This window comes from Heterodontus francisci, chromosome 5 (assembly GCF_036365525.1).
Source record: "Heterodontus francisci isolate sHetFra1 chromosome 5, sHetFra1.hap1, whole genome shotgun sequence".
Classification (NCBI taxonomy): domain Eukaryota; kingdom Metazoa; phylum Chordata; class Chondrichthyes; order Heterodontiformes; family Heterodontidae; genus Heterodontus; species Heterodontus francisci.
In genome coordinates, this window is record NC_090375.1 from 34,881,982 (window position 1) to 34,897,028 (window position 15,047).

Here is a 15,047-nt window from a genome sequence, read left to right on the forward strand (position 1 = left end):
AGCCAGTTAGTTTGTTTTAAGGGTCAAGATGCAAGCATTGCATTCTGTAATTTTAGGACCAAATAAATTTCCCTCTTCAACAGTGAAGTGGGCTGTTCTTACACTGTATACCATTGGTGTGTCCTTGAATGTTGACTGGTATTCATCATTCTTGATGGTGTGAACTGCCTCCTGGTAGCCACCTGTAATCTGTAAAATGCAAAATGCTGTTAACTCATTATGGGTAAGAGACTACAGTTAGCAACTTACCAGAGAGAGTGCATCAATACTGGATGCGTGGGTCTCCACCAGAAGCTTTACCAGCCTGTTGTAACCATTTTGTGCTCCCAGATGAAGGGGCGTCAGGCCAAGCTTTGTTTTGGCATTGACAAAGGCCTTGTGCCAGAGCAGGATGTCTGAGATCTGATCATGCCCATTCTCTGCTGCCAAGTGAAGCCCAGCTTTACCATGCTGTACAACAAAGCAAAAAGGACAAGTCTTTATAGCAGTATTACAGATCCTTATATTTTAAATGTTAAGCATCGCACAAGATCACACATTTAACTTTAGAGATTGGTAGAAGTCACATAATATTTCGAATAATGAATATAATATTCAGCACTGGAAGACCCAACTAAACAACATGTCCTGATTCCTTTGGTAGACTAACTTATGTTTTACTTCTAATATAACAATTTAAAATGGGCATCGCGGTTACCTCGTCAAATACATCCACTCTGGCATGGTTTAACAGCAGTATCTTCACCATCTCTGTGTGTCCTCTCTCTGCAGCCAGAAGCAATGGGGAGCAACCATTCTGAAACATAATGGGAAATTCAGGAAACAGTTAATGGACTTTGTCATAAAAGTCATAAAAGTGCAACCACCCCAATGAAAACCACTGAACGTAAAGCATGAAATAAAGACAGAAAATCGTGCAAATACGTTTGATGCAAAGAGACCTGCTATGTATTTCCAGCATTGGTACTTTTTTGAATATAAAGCATTTCCTCAACATGACACGAGCAAGGAAGAATGGATTTCATTTATATAGCACCTTTCATGACCTCAGGACATCCCAATTTGTGCACTGCTGATATGAATGGTACTTACACAATGTTAAATGAACTCTAGATGACCAACTAATGACAGTAGGCACATTGTAGCAATTATACTCCAACGTCTTCTCTCATATTACTTAGTTATTTCTTGATGGAATATTTTAGGGGGACAGGAAATAAAAGCAGAGAGCTAGTACCGCACCAATTTGAGTATTTATTCAGATGCAACAAGAGCAAAGTCCCGCAAACAGCAATGAGATAAACTATCAGATTATCTGATTTAATGATATTGGTTGAGGGATGAATGTTTTTATTATCGTGTTATATCAGATGAGAGGGTAGAAAGGGTATCAGCTTATCATTTCATCTGAAAGATGATACCTTAAAGATGGTACCTCTGATTGTGCAGCACTCCTTCTGTACTGCATTGAAATATTAGCTGTGAATGGTGGTGGACAATTAAACAACTGACAGGAGGAGACGCCACAAATATCCCCATTCTCAACGATGGGGGAGCCCAGCACATCAGTGCAAAAGACAAGGCTGAAGCTTTTGCATCCATCTTCAGCCAGAAGTGCCAAGTGGATGATCCATCTCGGCCTTCTCCTGAAGTCCCCAGCATCACAGATGCCAGTCTTCAGCCAATCCGATTCACTCCGCGTGATATCAAGAAATGGCTGAAGGCACTGGATACAGCAAAGGCTATGGGACCTGACAACATTCCGTCATTAGGACTGAAGACTTGTACTCCAGATCTAGCTGTGCCCCTAGCCAAGCTATTCCAATATAGCTACAACACTAGCATCTACCTGGCAAATGTGGAAAATTGCCCAAGTGTGTTCTGTGCACAAAAAGCAGGACAAATCCAACCTGGCCAATTACCGCCCGATCAGTCTACTCCAATCATCAGCAAAGTGATGGAAGGTGTCAACAGCGCTATCAAGCAGCACTTGCTCAGCAATAACCTGCTCACTGATGCTCAGTTTGGGTTCCACCACTCAGCTCCTGACCTCATTACAGATTTGGTCCAAACATGGACAAAAGAGCTGAACTCCAGAGGTAAAGTGAGAGTGACTGCTCTTGACATCAAGGCAGCACTTGACCGAGTATGGCATCAAGGAGCCCGAGCAAAACTGGAGTCACTGGGAATTGGAGGAAAACTCTCCACTGGTTGGAGTCATACCTAGCACAAAGGAAGATGGTTTAGTTTAGTTTAGAGATACAGCACTGAAATAGGCCCTTCGACCCACCGAGTCTGTGCCGACCATCAACCACCCATTTATACTAATCCTACACTAATCCCATATTCCTACCACATCCCCACCTGTCCCTATATTTCCCTACCACCTACCTATACTAGGGGAAATTTATAATGGGCAACTTACCTACCAACCTGCAAGTCTTTTGGCTTGTGGGAGGAAACCGGAGCACCCGGAGAAAACCCACGCAGACACAGGGAGAACTTGCAAACTCCACACAGGCAGTACCCACAATTGAACCCAGGTCGCTGGAGCTGTGAGGCTGCGGTGCTAACCACTGCGCCACTGTGGTTGTTGGAGGTCAATCATCACAGTCTCAGGACATCACTGCAGGAGCTCCTCAGGGCAGTGTCCTAGGCCCAACCATCTTCAGCTGCTTCATCAATGACCTTCCCTCCATCATAAATTCAGAAGTGGGGAGGATCACTGACGATTGCATGATGTTCAGCACCATTTGCAACTCCTCAGATACTGAAGCAGCCCGTATCCATATTCAGCAAGACCTGGACAACAGCCAGGCTTGAGCTGATAAGTGGTAAGAAACATTTGCGCCACACAAGTGCCTGGCAAGACCATCTCCAACAAGAGAGAATCTAACCATGTCCCCTTGACGTTCAATAGCATTACCATCGCTGAATACCCCACTATCAGCATCCTGGGGGTCACCATTGACCAGAAACTGAACTGGACCAGCCACATAAATCTGTGGGTACAAGAGCAGATCAGAGGCTGGGAATTCTGTGGCGAGTAACTCACCTCCTGACTCTCCGATGCCTGTCCACCATCTACAAGGTACAAGTCAGGAATGTGATGCAATACTCTCCACTTACCTAGATGGTGCAGCTCCATCGACACTCAAGAAGCTCAACACCATCCAAGACAAAGCAGCTCGCTTGATTGTCACCCCATCCACCACCTTCAACATTCACTCCTTCCACCATTGACGCACAGTGGCAGCAGTGTGTACCATATACAAGATGCACTGCAGAAACTCTCCAAGACTCCTTTGACAGCACCTTCCAAACCCACGACCTCTACCACCTAGAAGGACAAGGGCAGCAGATTCATGGGAACACCAACACCTGCAAGTTCCCCTCCAAATCACACACCATCCTGACTTGGAACTATATCATCATTCCTTCACTGTCGCTGGGCCAAAGACGACCTTCCCGCCCAGAGGCCAATTGAGGCCCTTAAGTGCCCAATTATTAGCCACGTGAGGGCCTCTTCCCACTACTGCTGGATGCCTCCACCAAGTGGGGAGGTCGTCCAGTAAAATCAGGTGACCTTCCCAGGGGCTTGCGGGTGGAGGTCTTCTCCATGGGCAATCTGTGGCCCACGGAGGGCCCCCGGCAATAAAGCCACCACTGCGGTACCACGCCTTCGCCATTATCGTCCACCTACCCCCATCTCCGAGCCCTGCCGGACTGGCCATGGTGACCTTGCCTCACTTGCCTCCTCTCCGGGGCTCCAGCATGGGTCTGGTCTCGGGTCTCCTGTAGTACTGGCAGTGGCCACCTCTTCTGGTGGTGCTGTTGATACTACTGAGTTGATGGCCCTTTGATTGGTCTTAAAGGCACCGGGCACTTAAATTGCATTAAAGCATGCCAGGGCTCGGGGTAGTGGTCGGAAAGGCCAGGCGGCTTTCCCCTCACCCCACTGGTGCAATTAAATTCAGTGTGTAGGAACTGAATGAAGCACATTCCTCCTACAAAAACAGCAACAACTTGAATTGACCTTTAATGTAGTAAAACATCCCAAGGTGCTGCACAGGAGGGTAATCAGACAAAAAATTTAGCACCAAGCCAAAGGAGATATTGGAGGAATTTTAACCCCCAAAAAACAGGCGAGGTTTGTCAGTGAGAGGTTAAAAATAAAGGCCCAATTCCAGTTTTATGAGATGCGGAATGGGGGCAGGCGACTAACCCGCTCCAAGGAGGTTTAGAATATAAGAGCAGGGAGGTTATACTGGAACTGTATAATTCATTGGTTAGGCCACAACTTGAGTACTGTGTGCAGTTTCTGGTCACCTCATTACAGAAAGGATGTAATTGCACGAGAGAAGGTACAGAGGAGATTTACGAGCATGTTGCCAGGACTGGAAAAATGCAGCTGTGAGGAAGATTAGATTGGCAGGGGTTGTTCTCCTTGGAATAGAGAAGGCTGAAGGTAGATCTGATTGAAATGTATAACATTTTGAGGGGCCTGGATAGAGTGGAGGTCTATTCACATTAGCAGAGAGGTCAGTGACAAGAGGGCATCGATTTAAAGTGATTGGGAGAAAAATTAGAGGAGAGATGAGGAAAAACCTTTTCACCCGGAGGCTGGTGGGGGTTTGGAACTCACTGCCTGAAAGGGGAATTGAGGCAGAAACCCTCAACTTATTCAAAAGGAGTCTGGATATGCACCTCAAGTGCCGTAATCTGCAGGGCGACAGACCAAATGCTGGAAGGTGGGATTAGAATAGGTGGATCGTTTTTTGGCCGGCACAGACATGATGGGCCGTGGCCTCTTTCTGTGCCTTAAACTTTCTATGATTCTAATGAGGTGGGTTAGCCCTTTAAAAATTATAATGAGGCTGCAAGCCTCTTTTGTATTCAACACTTTGATTCTAACTGTGGATGGCTGGGCTTCCCAAGCCTTGGGAAATTGGGCAACTAAACCCAGATGAGGACTGCTGCATCAGGAGCACTATCTATCTTTCCATTTACCTGCTAGATCCAGTATGCCTGCCTGGACAACTGCCCCGAAATCGGATACCCCGCACCCCAATCCTCTTGATCTTCTCCATGAGGCTTCTAATCTATCCCTTCCTCCCCCTCCCCCCTCCCCCCCAACCACACCCCCTAGCCCTCCTATATCTCTCCCAAGCCTCCGATACCTCCCAGGCCTCCAACTTCCCCTTATCCGAGCCTCCAGTATCCCCCAATCCTCTGAGATATTCCACTTTGAGGCAGGCCTCCCATCCCACCCAACCACTGATTGACCAGTCAACTGACCCGCCCATCATACCCGCAGATCGGACTCCCTGGGACTCAGAGTTTGGACCTGGGATCAACCTCCACTCCTCCACCCACCCCCCCCCCCCCCCACCCCATCCTCAGGACCCCGAAGGCTACAGTGCAACTCACCCAGACCCTGGGATCAGACCCCACAACCCCTCACCCTCCAGGATTGACCTCCAACCCCCGCCTCCCTGCTTCCCACCATCTGGGTACAGACTTACCTGGTCCTGTGGCCTCCTTTGCGCTCCTCATCTGACTGGAAGCCAAGCTTGTCAATCCAGCTGGTTTCCAGGCAGGAAACCTGTTGGTGACATCACACACACAAACACACACACACACTGTGGAGTTACATTCCCACAGTGTGGAGAGAATCTTGATATCTGGTTTCCCATGACAGACACCCCAATGCCACCCCCACCCTCACTGCCTGTGTGGAGTTTGCAAGTTCTCCCTGTGTCTGCGTGGGTTTTCTCCGGGTGCTCCGGTTTCCTCCCACAGCCAGAAGACTTGCAGGTTGGTAGGTAAATTGGCTGTTATAAATTGCCCCTAGTATAGGTAGGTGGTAGGAAATATAGGGACAGTTGGGATGTAGTAGGAGTGCAGGGTTAGTATAAATGGGTGGTTGATGGTCGGCACAGACTCGGTGGGCCGAAGGGCCTGTTTCAATGCTGTATCTCTAAACTAAACTAAACTCCCACCCAGTCATTTAAGTTAAAATAGAGCCTGCAAAGTCAGATGACCAAATGCTTGGTCAAAGAGATAGGTTTTAAGGAACATTAAAGGAGGAGAAAGGTAGAGAGGCTCACTGAGGTAATTCCAGAGCTTAGGGCCTAGACAGTTGCAGGCACAGAGGCCAATGGTAGGATGAAAGAAGTTGGGGACGTACAAGAGGCTGGAGGGATGCATAGATCTCGGAGGGCTGTAAGGCAGGAGGAGGTTAAAGAGATATGGAGGGAATGATTTGAACACAGGGACATTTACTGAGTCATTGATGTAGGCTGACATGGTTGTTTCACTATCAGAAGACTTGTGAATGGAGCTGAACACTCATTAGTAAATAGTCTCATTTCTGAAATTATGATGCAGGGAATGTCATTAATGAAGCAGCTGAAGACAGTTGGTTCAAGATGCTTCCCAGAGGAGCTCTTGCACTGATGTCCTGGAGCTGCAATGATTGGTCTCTAACAATTGCAGCCATTTTCCTTTGTATCAGATGTGACCTCCAACTACAGGTGGATTTTCCTTTGGACCCCCATTGACCTCAGTTTTGCTACAGCTCCTTAGTTCCATTCTTAGTTAAAAGTATCCACTGAAATCCTACCAGACACCCCAATGATGGACATGGTCATCTATGCTGCAAAGGATGAACAACAGTTGAATGCTGCCTTGATGTCGAGGACTGTTGGTCTTACCCCTTCTTGGGCATTCAGCTCTTGCATACCTGCCTGCATCATGGCCTTGATGATGTTTGGAGCCAAGTGGTTATGGAAGAATCCAAACTGAGCATTGGAGAATAGCTTATTGGTGAGTAGTTACTGATGATTTTTATGATCAATTCGACTGAATATTGGGAGAAGGCTGACAGGGCAGTGTTTGACAGGGTTAGATTTATCCTGTTTTGTTGCAAAGAAGACATACCTGGGCCATTTAAGGTAGGTGCCAGTTTCATAGCTGCACTGAAAAAGCTTGGCTAGGAGCATAGATAGCCCTGGCTCTCAGGTCTTCAGCAATACTGCCAGGACATTGCCAGGGGCCACAGCCTTTGCAGTGTTTGATGCAATGGTCAATTAATAAATCATTTGGCAGTTGGGAAGGTGAGTTTCAGTTTTAAGTAACTTACCTTTTGTTCCAGCAGCTTTTTCTGAAGCTTTTGTTTCGGCGGACACGGGGACTGCTGGGTAAGTAAGCTTATATATTCGGGCAGTGGCTAAACCCGAAACACTACACGTGTAGTGTCTCGCACCCATCCTCCTCCTCTAACCAAAAAAAAAAGGACTCTTGTGTGGAGGGTTTTGGTAAGGTAAGGTTTTCCTTTTTTTTTTTAAATCTCTGTTGTCAATTTAGTGCAGAGGGTATGGAAGCTAGGACAGTTGCATGCTCCTCTTGCAGGATGTGGGAGGTGAGGGTCACCACTGGTGCCCCTGCTAACTTCATCTGTGAGAAGTGCACCCAACTCCAGCTCCTCGCACACCGCGTTAGGGAACTGGAACTGGAGCTGGATGAACTTCGGATCATTCAGGATGCTGAGGGAGTGATAGAGAGCTGTTATAGGGAAGTAGTGACACCTAAGTTACAGGATAAAGGTAGCTGGGTGACCGTCAGGGGAGGGAAAGGGAATAGGCGCACAGTGCAGGGATCCCCTGTGGCCGTCCCCCTCAATAATAAGTATACCGTTTTGGATACGGTTGAGGGGGATGACCTACCATGGGAAAGCCACATTGGCCAGGTCTCTGGCACTGAGCCTGGCCCAGTGGCTCAGAAGGGAAGGGGGGAGAATAGGAGAGCGATAGTGATAGGAGATTCAGTGGTTAGAGGAACAGACAGGAGATTCTGTGGTCGCAAACGAGACTCCCGGATGGTATGTCGCCTCCCGGGTGCCAGGGTCAGGGATGTCTCGGATCGAGTCGACAGGATTCTTAAGGGGGAGGGGGAGCAGCCAGAGGTCGTGGTACATATCGGTACCAATGACATAGCTAGGAAAAGGGATGAGGACCTGAAAAGCGAATATAGGGAGTTAGGTTGGAAGCTGAAAGGCAGGACGAGCAGAGTAGTAATCTCAGGATTGATACCGGTGCTACGTGACAGTGAGGCTAGAAACAGAGAGCGAGTGCAGCTGAACACGTGGCTACAGAACTGGTGTAGGAGGGAGGGATTCAGATATGTGGATCATTGGTATACCTTTTGGGGAAGGTGGGATCTGTACAAGAAGGACGGGTTGCATCTGAACTGGAGGGGCACCAATATCCTGGGCGGGAGGTTTGCTAGAGCTCTTCGGGAGGGTTTAAACTAGTTTGGCAGGGGGATGGGAACCGGAGCTACGGATCAGTGGATGGGGTAGCTGTTGAACAGGCAGATACCGAGTGCAGAGAGTCTGTGAGGAAGATTAGACAGTTGACAGGGCAAAGTTGCAGCCAGTATGATGGGTTGAAATGTGTCTATTTTAACGCAAGAAGTGTCAGGAATAAGGGTGATGAACTTAGAGCATGGATCAGTACTTGGAGCTACGATGTTGTGGCCATTACGGAGACGTGGATATCACAGGGGCAGGAATGGATGTTGGATGTTCCAGGGTTTAGATGTTTCAAAAGGAATAGGGAGGGAGGTAAAAGAGGTGGGGGAGTGGCATTGCTAATCAGGGATAGTATCACAGCTGCAGAAAGGGAGGTCGTCGAGGAGGGTTTGTCTACTGAGTCAGTATGGGTGGAAGTCAGAAACAGGAAAGGAGCAGTCACTTTGTTGGGAGTTTTCTATAAACCCCCCAATAGTAACAGAGACATGGAGGAACAGATTGGGAGGCAGATTTTGGAAAGGTGCAGAAGTAACAGGGTTGTTGTCATGGGTGACTTCAACTTCCCTAATATTGATTGGAACCTCCTTAGTGCAAATAGTTTGGATGGAGCAGTTTTTGTCAGGTGTGTCCAGGAAGGTTTCCTGACTCAATATATAGATAGGCCGACTAGAGGGGAGACTATGTTGGACTTGGTGCTTGGCAACGAACCAGGCCAGGTGGCAGATCTATCGGTGGGAGAGCATTTCGGTGATAGTGATCACAACTCCCTGACCTTTACTATAGTCATGGAGAGGGACAGGAGCAGACGGAATGGGAAAATATTTAATTGGGGGAGGGGGAATTACAATGCTATTAGGCAGGAACTGGGGAGCATAAATTGGGAACAGATGTTCTCAGGGAAATGCACGACAGAAATGTGGAGGTTGTTTAGGGAGCACTTGCTGCGACTGCTGGATAGGTTTGTCCCGATGAGGCAGGGAAGGGATGGTAGGGTGAAGGTACCTTGGATGACAAGAGATGTGGAACAGCTAGTCAAGAGGAAGAAGGAAGCTTACTTAAGGTTGAGGAAGCAAGGATCAGACAGGGCTCTAGAGAGTTACAAGGTAGCCAGGAAGGAACTGAAGAATGGACTTAGGAGAGCTAGAAGGGGACATGAAAAAGTCTTGGCGGGTAGGATTAAGGAAAATCCCAAGGCGTTCTACACTTATCTGAGGAACAAGAAGATGGCCAGAGTGAGGGTAGGGCCGATCAGGGATAGTGGAGGGAACTTGTGCCTGGAGTCGAAGGAGGTAGGGGAGGTTTGTCCCGATGAGGCAGGGAAGGGATGGTAGGGTGAAGGTACCTTGGATGACAAGAGATGTGGAACAGCTAGTCAAGAGGAAGAAGGAAGCTTACTTAAGGTTGAGGAAGCAAGGATCAGACAGGGCTCTAGAGAGTTACAAGGTAGCCAGGAAGGAACTGAATAATGGACTTAGGAGAGCTAGAAGGGGACATGAAAAAGTCTTGGCGGGTAGGATTAAGGAAAATCCCAAGGCGTTCTACACTTACGTGAGGAACAAGAGGATGGCCAGAGTGAGGGTAGGGCCGATCAGGGATAGTGGAGGGAACTTGTGCCTGGAGTCGGAGGAGGTAGGGGAGGTCCTAAATGAATACTTTGCTTCAGTATTCACTAGTGAGAGGGACCTGGTCGTTTGTGAGGACAGCGTGGAACAGGCTGATATGCTCAAACAGGTTGAGGTTAAGAGGGAGGATATGCTGGAAATTTTGAATGATATGAGGACAGATAAGTCCCCGGGGCCAGACGGGATATACCCAAGGTTTTTACGGGAAGCGAGGGAAGAGATTGCTGCGCCTTTGGCGATGATCTTTGCGTCTTCACTGTCCACTGGAGTAGTACCGGATGATTGGAGGGTGGAAAATGTTGTTCCCTTGTTCAAGAAAGGGAATAGGGATAACCCTTGGAATTATAGACCAGTCAGTCTTACGTCAGTAGTGGGAAAGTTATTGGAGAGGATTCTGAGAGACAGGATTTATGATTATTTGGAAAAGCATAGTTTGATTAGAGACAGTCAGCATGGCTTTGTGAGGGGCAGGTCATGCCTCACAAGCCTTATTGAATTCTTTGAAGATGTGACAAACACGTTGATGAAGGAAGAGCAGTGGATGTGGTGTATATGGATTTTAGCAAGGTGTTTGATAAGGTTCCCCATGGTAAGCTCATTCAGAAAGTAAGGAGGCATGGGATACAGGGAAAGTTGGCTGTCTGGATACAGAATTGGCTGGCCCATAGAAGACAGAGGGTGGTAGTAGATGGAAAGTATTCAGCCTGGAGCTCAGTGACCAGTGGTGTTCTGCAGGGATCTGTTCTGGGACCTCTGCTCTTTGTGATTTTTATAAATGACTTGGATGAGGAAGTGGAAGGCTGGGTTAGCAAGTTTGCCGATGACACAAAGGTTGCTGGAGTTGTGGATAGTGTGGAAGGCTGTTGTAGGTTGCAACGGGACATTGACAGGATGCAGAGCTGGGCTGAGAAGTGGCAGATGGAGTTCAACCTGGAAAAGTGTGAAGTGATTCATTTTGGAAGGTCGAATTTGAATGCAGAATACAGGCTTAAAGACAGGATTCTTGGCAGTGTGGAGGAACAGAGGGATCTTGGGGTCCATGTCCATAGATCGCTCAAAGTTGCCACCCAAGTTGATAGGGTTGTTAAGAAGGTGTATGGTGTGTTGGCTTTCATTAGCAGGGGGATTGAGTTTAAGAGCCGCGAGGTTATGCTGCAGCTCTATAAGGCCCTGGTTCGACCACACTTGGAATATTGTGTTCAGTTCTGGTCGCCTCATTATAGGAAGGATGTGGAAGCTTTAGAGAGGGTGCAGAGGAGATTTACCAGGATGCTGCCTGGACTGGAGGGCATGTCCTACGAAGAAAGATTGAGGGAGCTGGGGCTTTTCTCATTGGAGCGAAGAAGGATGAGAGGTGACTTGATAGAGGGGTACAAGATGATGAGAGGCATAGATAGAGTGGATAGCCAGAGACATTCTCCCAGGGTGGAAAGGGCTATCACCAGGGGGCATAATTTTAAGGTGATTGGAGGAAGTTTCAGGGAGATGCCAGAGGTAGGTTCTTTACACAGAGAGTGGTGGGTGCGTGGAATGCGCTGCCAGCGGTGGTAGTAGAAGCAGATACATTAGGGGCATTTAAGCGACTCTTGGATAGGTACATGGATGATAGTAGAATGAAGGGTAGGTAGTTAGTTTGATCTTAGAGTAGGTTAAAGGTTCGGCACAACATCGTGGGCCGAAGGGCCTGTACTGTTCTATGTTCTATGTTCTTAACGAGGTCTCCTCCCCAACATTTAAGAAGACTTAAATACAGCTAGAATTTTTTTTTTAATGGTGGAAAAGTACCTTGGATTGTTTATTGATGGCCTGTTGGATTCTATTTGAGCTGATGTATTTCACGATCTCAAGAAGAACGTCAGCATTCCCCACATGTGCACAGTAATGCAACGGAGTCTCATGTGTCTAAAAAGCCAATAACAATCACATTTCAATAAATTTCCAAAGACAAATTTTCAAGTAAAACCCCAGAGACAAAGTTTTGAAGTTTAATTATATCCCTGTAATAGTTTGATCATTACATTGCCATGATAGGTGAGTTAATCTACTGGAGTGACGAGCTTGGCTAGGTTGAATGGCTTTTTCTCCTCCCTATGTTTTCTTTCTTGTTTTTCCTCTTTTCCATTATATTATTTTATTTTTTATCTATTATAACAATTTACTTTGCCTACTCCAGTTTCTTTTCCTTTTTAAAGATTGAAACCCTTTATTAGACTGTTTTCTCCAGATCCTGTCCTGCATTTTGGAGGTTGGGGCAACTTAGCATTCAACTATCCAAAAACTAGCTCCAGAAACTGAATATCTAAAAATATGAATACAGACTTGAGGAACCAGCGATTGATTAGATAGCATTGGTGCCTTCTTTTCTAAAGGAGTCATCGAAATATGGCAGAGGCTTGACTTGTCTCAGTAGGATTTTGTGCAGGATATTTCAATTTCTGATAAAACTGGGTCTAAAAGCTCTATCCATGCTGCTGTATACACTGCCAGAGAAAGTCTGTGCTACAGTGAATCTCACATTCAATGTATCACAGACTACTTTTAAATTGAAAATTAGTATGATAAGAGGTTGTGTAAAGGAATCCAGCCATAATGAGGGGTTATAAGGTTAAAAGAATTATTTTCCTATGAATGAGGATTTTAAAAAATTAAAAATGGGTTCATCTTACTAAAAGGTTAAAAAAATTGCAGCTCTATAATTCTGAATGGATATGAGCCTCTAAGTGAAAAACCTTGCCTCATCTTAGAACAATAAAGGCAGCTTCTGATAAGAGGGATTCACTCCTAAAGTCACGAACCTCATCACAGGGTAAAACATTGATAACAAAGGCCGTAATTTTGTCCTGACAACGGGGGTCTCGATGTCCGGAAAAAGTGATGCCGCAAACTCAACGTCTCGACTTCTGTGGGAGGCCCACTGAATCTGGTGCCAATTAGGCACTTAAATGGACAACGGTGGGCCTTCCACGGGAGCAAGGACCTCAGTGACGGAAGACCCACCCTCTGATCAGAGGCTGGTGGCTGCTGCTGGTGGAGCACCTACCCGAGGCCCAGGAGCGGCACTGAACCTAGGCCAGAGGTAGGTCATGGTGGGAGGGGTTTCACGGGGTGGGGGCCGAGGGGGAGTGGGTGTGTAGGGGGGTATGTAGCAAGAGCAGGGGGATGGCTCTCAGCAGGCAAGCCCCCCCCTTCCGAATGCCAAGTCCCTCGTTTAGGCACTAACTGCCTTTTAACGAGGGACCCACCACCCCACCCCTCCACCCCAGAGCCGGAAAGCAGCCCACACAGTTTTTCGTGCTGTGCTTCCCACGTGGTGACAGGGCCGCCCACTGCACAGCTAATTGCATGGCAGAGGGATGAGGCCCTTAATTGGGTATTAATTGCTCGCAGGCCTTCCTGCCCCGGACTTAATCTTGGCAGAAGTGGAAAGATGGCGGGGTCCTCCCCGCCACTATCTCACCTGATTATATGCTCTCTCTGCCTCCAAACCCGCTGCGGGGGGAGAGCATAAAATTCCCCCCATAGTTTTGCAAGCTGTCACAACAGTTACTGCAGTGTAATATTTGATAAGATGCTTTTATGCCCTAAAGCACCGTCAAATGAATTTTTTGACAAAGCTGACCAAACCCAAAAACTGAATTATAATCTTGAAACACAGCTAGATGACTAATGAAAAATTGACCATCATGAGGCTCGCAGCTTCCTACTGGCCTGACTTTCTTATAAATCAAAGAAGCCCAGACCTTACCTGGAAATTAACAGTCATACAACCTTCCTTAGGAATCAAAGAGGATTGACCTTACCTAGAAATTACAGTTATACAGCCTTATTTGGGAAATAAAAGGGAATGAATTTACTTACAGTTGAGGTAACACCCCTAGACATAAGAAATTAGTTATGCAACTTGAAAAACAGTATAAATATTGGGAGCACACATTGGATTTTTAGAATCGTTGGACTCACTCCAACATCTCTCACAGTAAAGATATGAGTGTTGAAGCTAATCGATGATAATTCTCCCCTTAACTGGGGCAGAGATATCTCACTATCTCTGTAGTCTTCTACTTGGGGATTTAATTACTTTAACAATTGATGGATATCCTACTTAAATATCTTATTACAACCCCCAATATTTGGATTTAAATAATTGGATTCTCTACTGGAAATAGAATTGAATTTTCTATCTTTTCCCAGAACTATTAATGCTGCGATTGACTGTCTCACCACCTGTGAATTGCATGTTCAGTTCATTAATAAACTTTTATACAATTTAGAATATAAATGTCTCCCGCTAACTTGTGAACCTGTCCCCATACACACTTTGGTGGGGAAGTACATCACTGAGGAGAGATTCCCAACCTTCATAATATCTGGTTTATTATAATCTGTCTGAAACTTGTTAAAAAGGCTATCTGGACGATGGTAATATTCTCAGCTGATTCATTTCCTTTAGGGAGAGTTAGATCAACCTTTCAGACCCATTCAGTGTCTTTAGGATCTGTCTTTATCAACCTTAAATTGAGAGCGATTATTTGAGAAGTAAATCTAATCTGGGATGCTCCCAAAAAGTGGCTAGGATTATAATCCACCACAATTGAAATGAGAAGAGGTCATTCGGTCCATCAACCCATTGCTTCCACAATAAATACCATCTCATACAGGAATTCACCTTCTTATCTAAGATCTATTGATTTTTCCTATCTACCTAAGATCTATTAATATTAGAATGCTCAATCCATTGAACAATAAATTGTGCTGAAGCTCTTGGAATGTGTGCTTTTCACATCTGTTTCCTTAGTTCATGTTTCCCCTTCATCACTGCACATAATAAACTGTCTGACAAGATATCTCACTGTAACAATACCGCTCTCCATTTGACTCCTTGCATATCCGATAGTTTCCCAGCATTAATTACCAGCTTTGTTGTTGCAGTGATATCAGCCTCATACTCCATGAGAATTTTAACAAGCCTAGTGTCTTCTTGCTGAAAGTGAATCATATCTTTCTTAATCTCAGCTGCCAGGTGCAGTGATGTTTCTCCTTCCTGGACAAAACAGAAGGAACTATAAAGTTAACAGCGGAGGAAGTAACAACATCCATTTTAGCCCAGTTTG

The 15,047-nt window shown here is 46.2% G+C and overlaps 1 protein-coding gene across 6 annotated transcripts in view; it reads right to left on the bottom strand.

Annotated features, from left to right (window-relative positions):
- Positions 1-15,047, bottom strand: part of trpn1 (transient receptor potential cation channel, subfamily N, member 1) — a 375,819-nt gene that overhangs the window by 104,558 nt on the left and 256,214 nt on the right. For 5 of the 6 annotated variants that reach the window (XM_068031339.1, XM_068031338.1, XM_068031341.1 and 2 more), the window contains 4 exons: positions 14,849-14,977; positions 11,722-11,838; positions 698-796; positions 250-450 (listed from right to left, as the gene is read on the bottom strand). In XM_068031339.1, coding sequence (XP_067887440.1) covers positions 250-450; positions 698-796; positions 11,722-11,838; positions 14,849-14,977 — 546 coding nt within the window. The remainder of the gene's footprint in view (positions 1-249; positions 451-697; positions 797-11,721; positions 11,839-14,848; positions 14,978-15,047) is intronic. The other variant, XM_068031337.1, reaches the window with a different exon arrangement.